We start from the raw sequence: 16,177 nt of genomic DNA, 5'->3' as shown, positions 1-16,177 counted from the left end.
CAGCAGGTTTAAAAGAGGAAATCTTTGATCCAGATTTGCATTTACTCGATAAGGGAGTAACGAGCTGAAGTTAGTCCATGCCCCAGCTGTTGTAACACATTTATTTTCAATTATTAATTTATAATATTTGGATCTTTCTTCTAGGTAGCTAGAGGGGGAAAAAGGCAGCCCCAGTGCCCCAGTTAACTCTCAGCTGGGTTCTCCAAATCAAACACACCTAACTTACTTAGCCTTGTGAAGTTTATAGTGTGAACCATCAACATGGTGCATGTTCAGAGACAGGGAGGGGGCAGCAGAGACCCAAAATAGCTTTAGAGGCAGCATGGTGTTTTTTTTAAAAAAAAAAGAACAAAAAAAACAAAACAGAAGCCCAGCTCTTAATGTGTTTTTAAAATGATTTTAAAGGAAGCAGTAGGGTCCTGCCTCTGCCTCCTCTGTGTGCCCTGCAGGACAGGAGAGGAGCACCAAACTATGTCAGTGAGTCAGTCGCTGCTTGAGAACTGCTCAGCCCTCTGCTGAGGGTTTAAAAGGTCAGGCGGATTAGTCCGTGTGAGGTCCGCGTTTTTCTACCCTGTCTGGCTCACATCATTGCATATTTGATGAAAAGGTTACGTGATTATAAAGATCAATTTCAAACAAGGTGCACAGTTAAAAGATAGAAATATGTGTTGCCTATCTGTATAGTGAAGTAACTCTGTAGAACTAAAAAAGGAATCTGTCTCTTTTTCTTATGTTTTACAAATGGATTCAATATGTTAGAACTAAAGCTGATTTAAGCTTTATGAATTAGACATCACTGTTTTATGAATCATTACAAAAAGTTTTAAGAACAATTTAAAGTGTTTAACATTAACGCTGTCATTGTATTTTTGCCACATTAAACCAATCTTATGCAGATCCAGTCTTAATTCTTAATGGTAACAGAGTGCATACTTTCTATTCTTGTTAAACACAAGAAGACCCATGACCCAGATTTCTTTTATTAATAATAAGTATTACAGATTTTCTGTATTTTTTTAAAATTATTTTTTATAATGTGTCTCAAAGCACAGCTGCTTCATTTGAAAACAAGATTAATTTCAGTGTTCTTGGTGCCAAATAGACCCCGGGCATGCCGCGTCTCATAACCCCTGGAGTGAGTTTTAGATATCCAGCCTCGTTCACAATATATTGCCTTAGAAATTTAGTAAATGTTAGCAACGAGCTCGCTCAAATGTCCTAGATTTGGCCACAGGCAGGCATCTAATTAACATAATATTCATATTTTTGGAAAGCTCTTAAGAGTACCTCTGGCATTGTCCATTTCTCTTATTTGCCTCTCATTGCCACATCGCTTGCTTAATGCCTGCTCTGTGCCGAGCGATTGCATGTTTCGCTCATTGAGAATGCACCGCGAACGCGCTTGTTTGGGGTATGGGCCCGTTCATCTCCAGGGCCCCATAATCAGCTCTAAGCCGCTTCTATCAATCTTCATAACTGTAGCGCATTGAGGAGGGAAGTGCGGCTAATCAGCTCTAACCGGCCCCCGTGTTCAGCTCGACTGTCACTGTTATAGCGAGGCCATATGCAAACATTGTGCCCCCACTACATGCGCGCATCTTGGCCGCCTCTCGGGGCCACTCCACAGATGGCCGGCTCTGGCAGGAGTCAGGTTTCTGAAAAAGGGGACTTGTGACTTTCACAGAATAGCTGTTAGTGTAGGTTAATATAGGAGTGGTGGCCCTGCAGAGGTGGCAATCACGGCTCTGATCAGAGCGGGGCTTCAAAGACGTCTGTGGAAGTTGAAGCCAGAGTTGTCATTAGCTTCTGCCCTGTGCTTGACAGCCCTTCTCCACCCCCAACTCCCTTTTCCTGTCCCCTCTCTCGCTCCCCCTCTCTCTCTCTCTGTTTTTTCTTTCTCCCTCTTTATCTTTCACTTATTGCTCATGCTTTGCGTCTGTGTGCAAACGGCTACTGTAAGCCTGTCACTCCACATTTGCACTAAGCATCTTTCCTTCTCTCATCTCCTTTGCTCTAATTGTATTGTAATAAGCAATTACAGATCTATTTATGCACACTAGATCTGAGATTGGACCACTTTTTAAAAGGACACTGCCTGGACCGGGACCAGCAGCTGCCCCTCGCACCTAACTCATAGTCGGACTCAGACCTTTCTGCAGCTAATCGCTGAGCTTTTCAGTGACGATCTAGTCTTGCTTCCCCACCGCATGCTCCTCCTCTGTCTTCTACCTTGTGCTGAGTGCCCTCTAAAGCAAAAGTGATTGCACTGTTGTTTGTTGTTTATTGGCCGTGTTTTCTCTCTGTGAGTCAGCTCTGGTGATGCAAATGAGCCAAGGCAGTGTTTACCTGGACTGACCATGTTTTCCCTTCACATGTATGTGTATGCAAGTGTATGGGTGTGGATGCGTGCGTGCATGTGTGTGTGTTGATTGTGCCTACACAACATCTAGGCCTTTGATCATACTACAGTGCATTGACAGATGCTCTCTGGTGCTTTCTAGTTGCTTATGAACGAGACCACTGTCGGGATCTGAATGCCGGCAATTATATCCCCTTGCTAGAACAGAAACAATCGTGGCTCATACAACAAGGCGCGAGACGTTTTTCTATCTGTCCCATTATTTTTAGCTGCGAGAAATGACACCGAAATCCCCCGTCTCCTTCCTTTCTTCCAGCCAGGGGGAGTGACGGGGGTTTGGATTCTGTGTTTACAGCTGTTTGTGAGTCTGTATGTGCGATGGGTAAGGGCTATGATAAAGGCTTACACCTTTTAATCGTAGCTGAGCTCACGCGACATGTCTGAGAATTGACTCGGCAAAGGGCGTTCGCATGCTTTGGCGGGTGAAAGATCCGCTGACAGCTTATTTGCACCTAGAAACGGTCAGTTAATCAGGAGCATGACGGGATCAAACACGAGTGAGAATCGAAGGAAACAAAGGGAATAAAGTATTCTTTACCTCAGAATAAATTCTAAAAACAAAAGATTTGTTTGAATGAAATAAAAATAAAAAAATAGAAAAGTTCTGCACATTGAGCAGTTCCTAATCAAAAGATTTTAACCGCTGAAACATTTTTGGACCTTAATGGATCTAAACACTGGTTTGAAGTGTCATAATATATATATATTTTTTATTATTGCCATGTGATAATTGGCATGATACCATCATCTCTTTATTTTATCCCTAAAAATGGCCTCCTTCTCGTTATTAATTTTTTCTTTTTCGATGTTGGAAATGAGACCAATATGATCCCACAATAGTACCACCAAGCTTTGCTCAAGTATTTGTACAACTTTTTTACTTTTTGTCACTGTGCGTCCACAATATTTAAAGCATTTATTTTGTATTGTATATGATGAACCAACGTAAAATGGGTAATAATTATGAAGTGTCTAAAAAAAAACTATATAAGGCCTTCAAAATAAAACGTGACCAACTTTTCTGATTTCTAAAAGCATTTTGTTTGGCTATCACAGTAATGGGGGCTTTGTACAAAAGCATGCCACACTTTTCAGACTGTATTTTGTAAACGCTTTAGAAGTGTATTCTTCTTCTTACCTTCCAACTAACAATCATGCACTACTTTGTCCTGGTCTGTCACATAAAATTCCCAATGAAACACATAGAATTTGGAGTATAAATTTTGACAAAATGATGCAACTACTTCTGCAAGGCACAAATGTTATTAACATGCACTCATTTTACAAGTTATAAATCAGGTACAAAAACACAACGTCACGTCCTTATCAAGAAAACACACAGCGCTTGGAAACCAGTAGAATGCTAGCCGCAAATCAAAATTACAAATACAAGACAGCAACAGAATGGAAACGAAAACGCACGCTGATGAGCACCCAATGAGCAGCCAATGATTGCCTTTCAGGGTAAATAAATCAAAATCTCCCAGAATTCCTGGTATTTGAATCAGGTCATTTGAGAAAAGGGCCTGCAATGACATGCAGGTAAAATAGAGAACAAACTGCAGGCTTCTCGTGTAATCTGTGTTGTACAGAGTCCCTGTTCATGGGCGATACATATGGGAGGACAGAATGGAAATTTATGCAAATAGCTGCCGCCCTTGATTCATCACCACAGACTGACCACGGCGGCGGAGGAAATTGTGTCTGAAATTTTACATCTGGGAGAAGAAAATCGGAGACGCCATTCTGCCGTGCAGACAAGGGAGGTGAGAGTCTGAGCTGAAGCTCCAACGGAGAGAAGAACAGAGGTGCGAGCGTTAAAAGATGCATTATGAAGTTACTTTGCCGAAGCTGTTCGGCAGCTCAAAAACAAAGGCAATGCTTTATTTCTCTGTTCCCTCTGTGACCTCCCATTACAATACCTGTTTTCCTTGACTCTTAATGGCTTGTACTGTAGCAGCTTCAGTCCAGTGGGAGAAGCCTGAAGTGAGTGATAATAACAATCTATTAAGCAGAATGATACATTATTTTTGAAAAGCTTTTAAGGCTGAATTTTTGCAGATCCTCTGCCTCCCCTCACCCCCATCACTTTAGGCTACAAATCACCAGCCTCTCACACACATTATCACCAACTTCCACAGGTGTTGTCGTCCTTTTATTTTATTTAAAGGTCCAAAACTAAAACACCTTTCAAAGGCATGTTAAGCCTTGCATGTACCAAAAACAGAAGAAGAAGAAGAAGAAGAAGAAAAAAAGGTGTTTAGGCTTTAAAAATCCTAACATATTGTCCAGGCTATGATCAGTTGTTTAAGCTTGCCCTCACAAGGAGTTTGTACGGCTGCAGCTTTAAACTCAGTGGCAGCTGTTTTCAGGAAGGGTTCACAGAGAGGAGCAGCCAAGTGGGAGCAGCTTAGGACATGGAGTTCACTGCAGGGCACCTGACAACCGCCGGGGATGAAACACTTCCGTTGTTAATTTTTAGAGGGGCACTAAAGTCAGTCAATGCGTAGTTGTTGCTTTTAACTCATGTGTATAACGATTCTGTAGGTTAATGTTCAGCCTCTACAAGAGTTTCTTTCAGCTTGCTCCCTGTAGCAAGTCGACTGATCAGCTTCCTTATCCTTGCTGATGAGTGCATGCCCAAAGCATGACACTGCCACCACCATGTTTCACAGTGGCGTTTAGTGTTGGTTTTCATTCCTCACATAGGGTCGTTGCAAGTAAGGTGATTTTGTTTATGTGGCATATTTTCAGCAACAAGGCGGATCAACGTGGTTTACATGAATTAGAAGGAAATACAAACAAAACAACAAAGCAAAAGAAAGACGGTAAAAGTATAAAACTACATGTTGATGTACAAACTACTTGTTGAATGAGAGTAAGAATAAATAGTCTGTTATTTATAAACTACTAGGGTTTTCTCCATGTTTGATTCTTGCTCTGGGTTGTTGAGTAGATGGTACCTTTTAAGTTTGTTCTAGATTTGGAAACTAATAGGAGTTTCTAAATGTTACATTTTGGTCTCATCTGACCAAATTGCAAAAACACCAAATCTTACAAATAATTTATTCTGCTTTCTAGTGCAAATATCTTAGTACACTTGACATAAGACAAAAACTAAATTATAAATGATTTTTGAGCAAGCTATATTAGCTTGTTTTAAGTCAGCAATTCCTTAATATTGCTGAAAAGGTGGTAGATATATGTGGAGTAATCTGCCAGTGGAACTACTAGTTTTTCAACAATATTAAATAAACATTTACTTTAAAAAACTTGCTTAAAAGTTACTTGTAAGTTAGTTTAGTGTACTACAACATTTGCACTATAAACTAGCTCATAAGGGAAAAATTGTGTGTTTTTTCAGTGCACAGGTTCCTCTTCCACTTGTTTACAAACAGATTATTCCAACAATGGCTTTATTTCTGCCACACTTTAAGAAAAGTCCAGGTTCCTAGAATGCACATCAAATTATTCTTGAAGTTTATCCTCACATGGAGATTTTTGAATGTGGCTTTAAATCCAGCTGCAGTGGCTTTCAGGAATTGTTCAGTGATGCACAGAAAGGAGCAGCTCAGGACACTGAGTTCACTGCGGTGCACCTGGTGCAGGCGAGGACGAGACGCCTCGCCTGACATTTGTCAGGTAATGTTCTGCTAATAACGTAGGTGTTATGCTGTTCAAAGCAGCAGCTTGTAAAACCGATGCAGTCCCAGATGTGTAGTCTAGAACTGGTCGACTGCTTGCATCATTATTCCAGACCTTTTTGTGTTAAAAGCAATCTGGACAGAGAGAGGTGAATACATTGATCTACGATCTAAGAATAAACATTTACTTCCTCCCCTACACTCGTCAGAAGTGATATCAGCTTACCTGTCTTTGTCACCATCTGTCACTGCCTTCTCTCTTTGGAAACAATTTAGAAAGCACACACTTGCAGCACCACAACTGAAGTGTCAGGATTTGCATAAATATGTTAAACATTTTTTCCCTCCACTCTGCTTGCTTTTTCTCCTACTTAAATTTTATTTCTCAGTGTATTAATCTCCTCTTATATCCTGCTTGCTGAGTTAATAACATCCATGCCTCTGCATTCTTTGCTTTCTGCGCATGTTTTACACACTAATGGCTGTTTGTCTGCGCACAAACGTGGCTCTCTGAATTTTGTTTGCTTCCACTTATTGAAATTTGAAAATCACAGATAACAATAATGCTGTAGGTTGCAATATCAGCTACAAGATTATTATTATTTTTTTTTCTTCCAACTTGCTCGACTCACAACTGCCTTCAGTGTTATAGTTCACCGTAGGAAGAAAGTTTTATACAGTAAAAGGCCGGAAGACATGTGGCCGTCTATGAAAGGGCATGGAAATGGGGGAAAGTCTGCATATGAGCCATACAAGTGAAATCGGACTGGTCTGCGGTGACTTTACCGTGCATCACTTACACACATTTGTTCCAAAGCTTGTTTGTCTGCTCTTTGACACAGACCAGTGAGTGGAGAGTAGCCAGACTGCCGCTGTTGGTTTTGCATATATTTACTCAGCAGTTTTGCATGTGCTGTCACACATGTGAATGGCTCTACTGGGGCGCTTTATAAGACAACTGCTTTTCAAATAGTGTGTGATTTGTATTCACACGTAATAAACGATGACTATTACCATCCTAGTCATTTACCTTTAAATAGAGGGCAAAGTGTTGGCTCTGTCTAAGTTCTGTTCGGCTGCCTCCTCCTTTAGGCCATGCTGAACCAGTCAAGCTAATTCAAACATAATTTATTTAGGATAGTAATTGGACTCAAGGATTGGACTGTACAGTTCTCAGGGTTAACATTTTCATTTCTTGCATATCGTTTCAATCTGATAATAGAAGGAATTACAGACAATTCATGTAATACATATATGTATTAATATTTTCATATTCACTTAGCATGATTGCTTAGTAGTAGCCAAGGGCTTCTTCTTATGCTAACTTCTGCATCCTCTCCAGCAGCCAGCTAAATATGTTTAGGAGTTGTATACTCATTTTCAGGTTTATGTTTTTACTCTTTTTACAACATAATTTTTTATTAATGGGTATAAATTCAGATTTTTTTTTAGGACTTTTAAGGCTTTGATGTTTAACTCATTGGCTGCTTAACAATAAACTCACTATAATTCAATGACTGGAGAATTTAGTGGTTTTCCACTCCAGCCTCTCCATATATGAGAAGGTGATTACTCTAAATACATAATAAAAGGGGAATAATTGCCATTAAGTGAAACTGTAAATAGGTTTTTTTTTCAGTGTAAAGGAATTTTGACCTGCTTTTCTTTCCAGAATTGTTGTAGTTCAGTCAATTTGTTTTACGTCTTGCCAAATTCTCTCAACTCCAGACCATGATTTGGCTTCTACAAAGTCTTCATTTGATGTTTTCCTTTTGTCTGCTTTTAAACTATTCAGGAGCAAATTTCTGCGGCTTTTTTATGATCTCAAATAAGCCATTTCTAGTCATTGCCAATGTGTTCTGTATGGCATTGTTAAAATCAGCTAACAAGTGTTGACAAAGCTACATGTGAAGCCTTTTAACTTTTTTTTTTCTCTTCTCTGTAGACCTTACTACAGTAGGCCTTTTATTTTCATGACAAATTCACTGGGGCAGTAATTTGTGTAGCCATTCATTTACGCCCAGCTTGGAGCTCTGAGAGAATTAAAAACACATTCATGTGTCGACACTCACAAACTTCCTCATGCGCACTGATAACCCTCCCTATTGTCTCTTAGGGGTGTGCAAAAATAACTACATGTTGAATTAGGTTAAAGGGAAAAAAAAAAGTGGGTTGAGGAATGGTCCATTTTTAAAGCTGTCAGCGTGAATTGTTGCAGAGATGGATTCTTGAAAGAAGTGAAGCCAAATGATCAGAACTAATGTTGCTTTAAATGCTGTGTGGGGAATTCTCGGTTCCCCAGCGGCTTCGGTGAAAACTGCATTTGTTAAAATGTATAATGATCTGTGTCAAATTAAAGTAATTTCATCCAATCATCTTGGTGTTATTGCGTTTGCTACTTGTTTGAACATAATAACTGCTCTAATTTAAATTGTGGGAAATATGTGATCCAGTTGTTGGTGTTAGTTAAAATTTATTAAATGGACAGAAATGTGAGGAAATCATTAGAAACATTTGCTTTTTATTGAGAGTAAAAAGTATGATAAAAGTTTGAAGAAAAAGTCAGTGGTCCCATTGTCACAGTAATATTTTCATAATTGGTCATCAGTCATAATTGGTTGACAAAGGTCAAACTGATACAGTATTTGTGTGGGGAGAAAAAGGTTAAGCAAAGTTTAAATCAAATCTCCATTAGCAACAATAGTCTCAAACTGGTGCTCAGTTTTGTGCTTTGAAACATATTTGAATACCTATTTGTAGAAGACTGCACAATAAAAGTCTTGAAATTCTACTACGGCTTTCAGGTGTGGTGTGTGACCCTAAAATTATAAGCGGGCCTTCGTCTGGCCTCCCCTTTCTGGTGGCCCCTCTGCTCCTTTGGTCTTTGACTTGGAAGGTATTGCTAAAAGTAGGTCAGTTATTGCTATTGAATTGAATTCAGTGTTCCACTCTACTAAATAAGCCGTTTTTGGGTTAAACATACTCAAACAACCCTCAACATATTCCCAAATCAGTTTATATTCTTCCCCACACTTAAAACAAAAATGTTTAGGCCCCATCATGGACATCAAATCTGGAAGGATTTTTTGATGCTGGTGTGAATTGTCATGGATTTCTTCATGCCCTTTGGTTCTTTTAATTGAATTTTTTTACACTCTGGGCTTTGATGAAACAAATAATTTCCATTAGATTGCCAAAGTATAACTTTGTGGTTAGAAGGCTTACATTAGGTCTCTTAGAGACCAATTTCAATTTTATATGAAACAGTTGGAACGTCGGAAGCTGAAAAGATAGCAGAGAAAAATTTCACATTTATTTCTCCATTGTTCAAAAACTCCAAATGGGCAGCTGTAATGTAATTAGTTGCTCTAAACTGGACCCTCAACATTGTTGCAATCAAAGTATTGGCGTCTGTTTGTATTTAGATCCTAGCCATAGCTCTGAGATTTCCAAAATATTGATACATTATATTAATACATTTCCGAGTCCAGCATGTTTTATGACAGACAGGTCGAAAGCTCAAAAAAACAAAACACAGCAATTTTGGTACATTACATTCTGCCTTCCTGTTATGTGCTGAAAGTCTTGGTCTCTCTCGCTCTTGCAGACTGAATGAAACACAAAATATCTCACATAATAGAAAATACAGTTTCCTTTTAAGCATCCTGTTGCATATATCCTTACTCCAGGTGCGACATAAGATTAGAAACAGCAATTCATACATACAGACAGGCCACTGAAGAGTTTTTATTTTTTATTTTCATAAAACTGGCATGAGTTTTACTTATATTAGCAGCCAGCGTTGAGAGAAAAATAAAGTCATTTTGTTGCCCCATGAGCCGAGGAATCCTATCAGCAGTTGAGCTCACATGTCAAAACAGTAATAAGACAAGGCTGAGAGCTTGACTGGTCGCACCTCGATGGAGAGAATCTGAAATATGACCAGAGAGGGACTGGTGGCCCCGGAAGGGAACCAGGACATGCCGCTGATCTGGAGAGGGAAACAGAGATGAACACCGACTTTGTCATTTTCATTTATTTATTTCCCAAAGATTGGCAATGATAAAAGTGATTGATGTTGATAAATAGTCACACAGCTGCTTTATCAGCAGCTGTCTGGCGTGGGGTAGCCGGCGGCAGCATCCAGTGCTGATAACCCCCGAGGCCTGAGGGACGGTGACGGAAAGAGGAGGGGCGCTGGGGATTCTGCTGCTGCTGAGTCTTGGCCAGTGTTAATCTGCAAAAAAAAAAAACCCAAAAAACTCCAAAAACCTGTCCACTTTATAAGTCGATAATTTTGCACGTCTAGAGGTCAACCACTGCAGTGAAGGCAAAACGAAACATTACTGGAAGAGTATTTTTTTTTCTTTTTTCTTTTTTTACAGAGTAGAAATGGTTTCAGAAACAACTTAGTGTATTTTTCTGTTCATTGATCTGGTGACATATCAGCCCCAGCCCGTCAGGCTCAGGGTTTGTATCGTCAGTCTTGACTCAGCTTTCCTCGACCTAAACTGCCCTCACTCAGCCTCAGATTTGTTTGGGGATTATCACTGCCATGGCAACGGCGGAGAACACTGGAAGCTGGCATGTGTACTCCGGCTAACATTTACCATGTAGCTGACACGACCTTGTTAGAATGTGAGCGCCATTCTAGCACTCTAATGTGTGGAATTGATACGGCTCCGTGGAAACATTTACAAGTGTCGACTTGTGGCTGAGGAAGAAGTCAAGTGATGGCGAAAGTCATTTGGATGTGATCATATTTAACTGGATCCCAAGAGCCACGTTGTGTGTCAGAAATATTTGTACACTCAGTCTGTGGTCTGTTTTCCTCGGCTGTATATTGATTTTTGGAGAAGGTCAAGCATATTTAGACACCTGTATGCCATTTCTAATTACTTCACAAGCAGCGTTTACATATTTAAGCCCTTTGCTCTGTGCTCTTTGGGATGAAACTGGTGTGAGATCAGGGTAACATTTTGTGTTTAATCCTTTGACAATTCTTTGCCTTAAATTTATTTATTTATTTTTTAATTAGGCATGGGACAATATGAGATTAACACAATATAACCTTGAACAAAAATACCCAAATCTCCCAGTATTAATTTTACTTATATTTAAGACAACAGTACAAATTCGTACAGTATAAATAACAAATTCATACATAGCAGGAATAAACATAGGAAATGAAGTTGCATTCCTGTTGTGTGTCATTCTATGATTGCATTAGCTTAATTGATTAAAGCAAAAATAAACACAAACAGGCTACATTTAGCAGCAGTTTAAGTAAAATAGCATATTATATTGAAGCTTAAACACAATTCCTAACTCTTTTTACCTCTGAATATTGAGGTAGAATGAGCCTAAATATTGAGAATGTTTTTTTTAATCCATCACAAGATCTGCTTGAAAAACACAATCCCTTCAAGTAAAATGCTTTTGTTTACTTGTCTTGCTTATTCATTTGCTGTTTAGTGATAAAACACTGTCTTTTTTTTGTTGTTTTTTTTTAATGACAAAAATAAAAGCAAAGGACTGTATGAGAGGCCCATGTGTGGGAGGCTGTATGCATATGTGCAGGCTTATGCGCTGTGAGACTGCGAGCACCTGGAAAGCTCTTGACAGATGGTTACTTCAGCACTCGCTGAACGTTGCTTCTTTTTTCCTCCGTGTTAAGCCGCTTTCATATCGAAAGTGTTTCGGTCAGCATTTTGATCAAGGTAGGGTCTCTCTCAGCCATCCCGATTGTTTGCTGGGCATCTCTTAAGTATGTTTATCTTTCCCCCCCATCATTTATTTCTGTTTGATTCAGGTGAGCCAGGAGAGATCAGAGCTTTGACTTTCTCTGCTCCTTTTTTTTTTTTTTTTTTTTTTTTTTTTTTTGTCTGTAGAGCAGTGTATCAAAAATCATTATATGCTTCATCGTATCAGTAAATTCTCAATCTCTAATATAGGCTTCAAAAGAGATGAGGAAAATATTTCATTGGGCAAAATGTCATTTGGAAGCAAAGTACTGCGCAGTAAGGCGTGCTTTTCTGTCTTTGTGTTTGTATTTGCCAAACAGGTGCAAGGAATACAAGTTAGCCAGATCAGTTTTGACAATTATTGTTCTGGAAGTTGTCATTTAGCCTCTCCTATCATTATTCCTGATTATACCAGCAGGCTGTGTGAAGTATCCAGTGCCTTTCAAACTTTAGATGAAACGAAAAACATCTTGGCTCATAGTAAAGGTGCAAAAAGAAAGCCAAAGTCCCGTGGAGAATGTGTGGCATGAAAATGAAACATTTTACTAAATGTAAAATGTGCTGACCGGGGTTGAAGAGGTCAGATGTTGGGGTAACATTGTGATTGCTTTTAATAAAAAAAGAATTTATAACATAACTCTAATTTCATCTGCAATTCTCTTACTGGTTTTTAATGGCACCAGATCAGAAAAGCCGCCCTCCCACCCCTCACAGATTTTTCCACCCATACTGGTGTAGATCCCAGAGAAATTGCCCCCCTAATTTTAGCATGTGCTCTGCAGCAGATGTTTGTGCCCTTTCAGATGCTGTGGGTAATAATCCTTAATATTCTTCCAGTTTGAAGCTAAATGAGCCTTTAATGCACTCTGATTCCATCTCCTGGCCCTCATTAATTGTTTTTTGAAACTCCATAAATTATCTTTTTTTTTTTATTATGTATTTTTTTTTTTTTTTCCATTATATATATATTTTTTATGAACTATTTCTTTTTAAAGTTTTCCAAAACATAAATGGAAACGTCAAAGATTAAACCGGAGATGTTTAGCTCAGCAAGGGGCCAGTTTTCTGTGGAGTCATTTCAAAACTTGAAACGTGGTCTACGTCGCATCCCGGTCAAGACAAATGTTATAGGTTTTTATGCAGATTTATATTTAGACTTTACAGCAATTGTTTTTTTTCCATCATCTTTTTCTTCTGACTGGAAGCAATGTTGTTATTGTTGGACCCAGACTAGACCGCAGTCCATCTGTAGAGGGAACTGAAGCTGGCAAGAAGGCACTTGATCCTTCAAAAATAATTTATTGCACAAAATTAATTTAGCTAAATTATGTTTTACAATATTTATTTATAAAATATCCCAACAGTTTTTTTTTTGTAAAAATGTGAAAAAGGGGAATGTCTGTCATGGCCTCTCTTGCATGAAGCTGTAACCTTCAGTGTTTACAACCTGGGCAGATAAACGGCACTACACCACCAAATTGTCTTTGAAACTTTGCTGTGTGAATTTCTGCGTTCTCGCCATCCATCATCGCAGGTGCTGCTCACTCAGTGTGTTTTGGCGCCTCATTAAAGGTTGTGCAATGCATTTGAAGTCTCGTCACTCATCTTCTCCTCTCACCCTTTCTCCTTCCAGATGGTCACAAGAACAAAGAAAATATTTGTGGGTGGCTTGTCGGCCAACACGGTAGTGGAAGATGTGAAGCAGTATTTTGAACAGTTCGGGAAGGTAAGGCTCCTTTTTTGTATCTACCCTGCGAAAAACTGCACTTTATTCCATTGCCTGTGCAGAAAATGATGGTTTTACTGAAGGTTGTGAAGCTGTTAAGGCCTTCGTTTTTAAAAAGGTTTTAGTATTTGTTTAGTTTTTTTCCTCCAACAGAGAAATGAGTTAACAGTTATTAGCAGTTGGCAGAGCATAGTTTAATGCGACTCCGCCATAATAAATGGCTTCAAAATTTTTCCGAATAAATTTGGCGACAGCTCTGTGACATTCTGCTGTTTCTTCTTCTTTGTTTGCTGATGGATAATTGGGGTCTGAATTCAGCTGTCTGCTGAGAAGCTTTAGCTGCTGTGGGACTGACTCATGTCTGTGTGATTATTTAAGAGTATTAATTAGATATCCTTCAAATCGCTTCTATTTTTACAATGATTACTGGTGTTGCTTTGATGTGACATTGGCAAAATCTCAGCAGCACTGAAGTTAGCAGACTGCACTGTAAAAAAAAAAAAAGAAGAAGAGAGGGGGGGAAAAAAGCAACAGCTGCATTTGTTGCTGCACATAGAGATTTTATGTATTTAGCCTTAGAAAAATTTGGTCCAAAATGACATCAATGATTTCTGTCTGCCTGGTGATAACAGCAGTTTTGGTTTTACTAGAGGAAACTCAGTTAAAAGTTCCACATTAAGATTTTTTTTCCATACAGTTTCTAAGATAAAAAAAAATAAAAAATTGCATAAAACTATATACCCATCCCCCACTTGTTGCTGCTTTCTGCCAGTGAACTGGCTGATAGAAGACCAGAAAAAAACTGGTACTTTTGGGAATGTTTGCAGTCAGAAAATTGACAGACACCATTGATCACTTTTATTAAATGCTGTTTTTAAAACTATGGTTGGGTAGCAACATGTAACATGTTTCTGGCTAAAGGAGTTTCATGAGCAGATATCATTCAATACGCCAAAAGGTACAATAGTAACTGTTGTAATCTGTAATCTGTAATCTGTAATAACGTATATGTAATTTAAGTGGCAGTATGACTATTTTTTTCAAATATAAGTAGATAAAGGTATACATTCCCAATCTCCAATCAGCAAAAAACAAATTTGCTCTGAAAAGCAGAAATTGTTATCATAATAAGCAGCTTGATGAAATGCATTAAAGTCACAGAAATACATGCAGTCACAGTTTTTCCTGGAGGATATTATTACAATGTTACCCACCAGTAAGAAGTAGAGATTTATAACGTTGCCCGTCCCCTGTGGATAGTCAGTGTGGGAGCACCTTCTGTTAATCCAGCAGAATGCTCTGTATCTCATACTTTACAGCAGCCAACGACATCAGTATGGATGCTCTCCCACAATAAGACAAGAGCAACAACAAAGAAAAAGACAAATTATGACAAGCAAACAGCGGAAGATGTGGCTGTATCTCCACACAGCCTGCCATGCCTGGTCAACAAAATGCATTGTGCAAACCAAGCTTAATACTGAAATCCCAGCTGAAGTTCTGACATCGTGGCGCTTTTCTACATGCGACCTGGACCCGCTCGCTTGCATGTGCGCACGCGCCGCTCGCGGTTTCTACACGCTCCATCCGACAAATGTACGAGACCTCGCCATGTGCGCATGCTCTCCGGCTTGCATGCGGACACAAACAGGCTTTGATACAGTGGCAGCATTTCACAGATAATTTCCCCACACCGAGCAGAGATCCATTTCCCTCATGTCATCTTCCACATCAGTCAAGGTCACCTTCAGCTGATCCACTCTGTGCAACATCAACACTTGACCTTGAGTTTTAGTAAGGATGGATTTTTCACAGGCACATAATGTACCATGTCCTGAAGGAGACAAAAGAGCTCTTATAAATTAATTGAACGTTTTTTTTTTCTTTCCCCTTTTGTTCAGGCACTGTACACTTCTTGCTCTCTCCCCCTTCCTCCTTTTATAAGTCCCAGGTATTTTCTTGACTGGAAAAGGTGCAAGGTGAAGGACTTTGTTTTTGCTCTTCTCCTGCAAAAGCGAGTTCAGGACCTCGCCATGTCAAACGACGGCGGGGTTATTGTGACGACAGAATGGCGGCGAGCAAATATTCAGCATGACTTTGCAATCAATGGATGTTAGAAGGGACTCCAAATGATTTTCGACTTGATTGAATGACATAATTGACTTGATTATACAAAGTTTTATTCCTCCTTGAGGAATCCTCAAACGCTTAGGAGGAAACAAACAAATCAGGCTGATTGAGCGAGATCTCGAGCGCGTTTCACAGCGCGCTCATGCACACTGGGAGTGTGTTAGCCGCGCTGCTCTCGCCGTGCGGGAGCGCGCCGGCGATTAACCGTTTTTACGTGGGCGCGCAATTAGGGCTAAGCGTATGTGCGGGTGAGCGGATTTGAGTGCTGGAAGACAATCGGAGTAGGTTTGGAGGGCTGTGACAGACGAGATACGGAGCAGAAATAAAATATATTTAAAGAAATGGAGGCTCTTCATGTTGAGTGTGTGTCCTTCCTTTCTGACTTTCACATCCCAGGATTTATTAAATAACCTGCCTGTCAGTGCAACCTACCATTATCGCCACACACACACCGCTTGGAGAACTTACCCGCACACGGAGACACCAATTAATTGAGCTTGCCCTTCATAGAATC

General features: G+C 39.5%; 1 protein-coding gene across 8 annotated transcripts in view; it reads left to right on the top strand.

Annotated features, from left to right (window-relative positions):
• Positions 1-16,177, top strand: part of msi2b (musashi RNA-binding protein 2b) — a 293,528-nt gene that overhangs the window by 77,050 nt on the left and 200,301 nt on the right. For all 8 annotated transcript variants that reach the window (XM_044140959.1, XM_044140960.1, XM_044140958.1 and 5 more), the window contains exon 6: positions 13,441-13,533. In XM_044140959.1, coding sequence (XP_043996894.1) covers positions 13,441-13,533 — 93 coding nt within the window. The remainder of the gene's footprint in view (positions 1-13,440; positions 13,534-16,177) is intronic.

Source organism: Gambusia affinis, linkage group LG15 (assembly GCF_019740435.1).
Source record: "Gambusia affinis linkage group LG15, SWU_Gaff_1.0, whole genome shotgun sequence".
Taxonomy (NCBI): domain Eukaryota; kingdom Metazoa; phylum Chordata; class Actinopteri; order Cyprinodontiformes; family Poeciliidae; genus Gambusia; species Gambusia affinis.
Note: the sequence above shows the minus strand (reverse complement) of the source record. Positions and strands in the feature narration are given on the sequence as shown.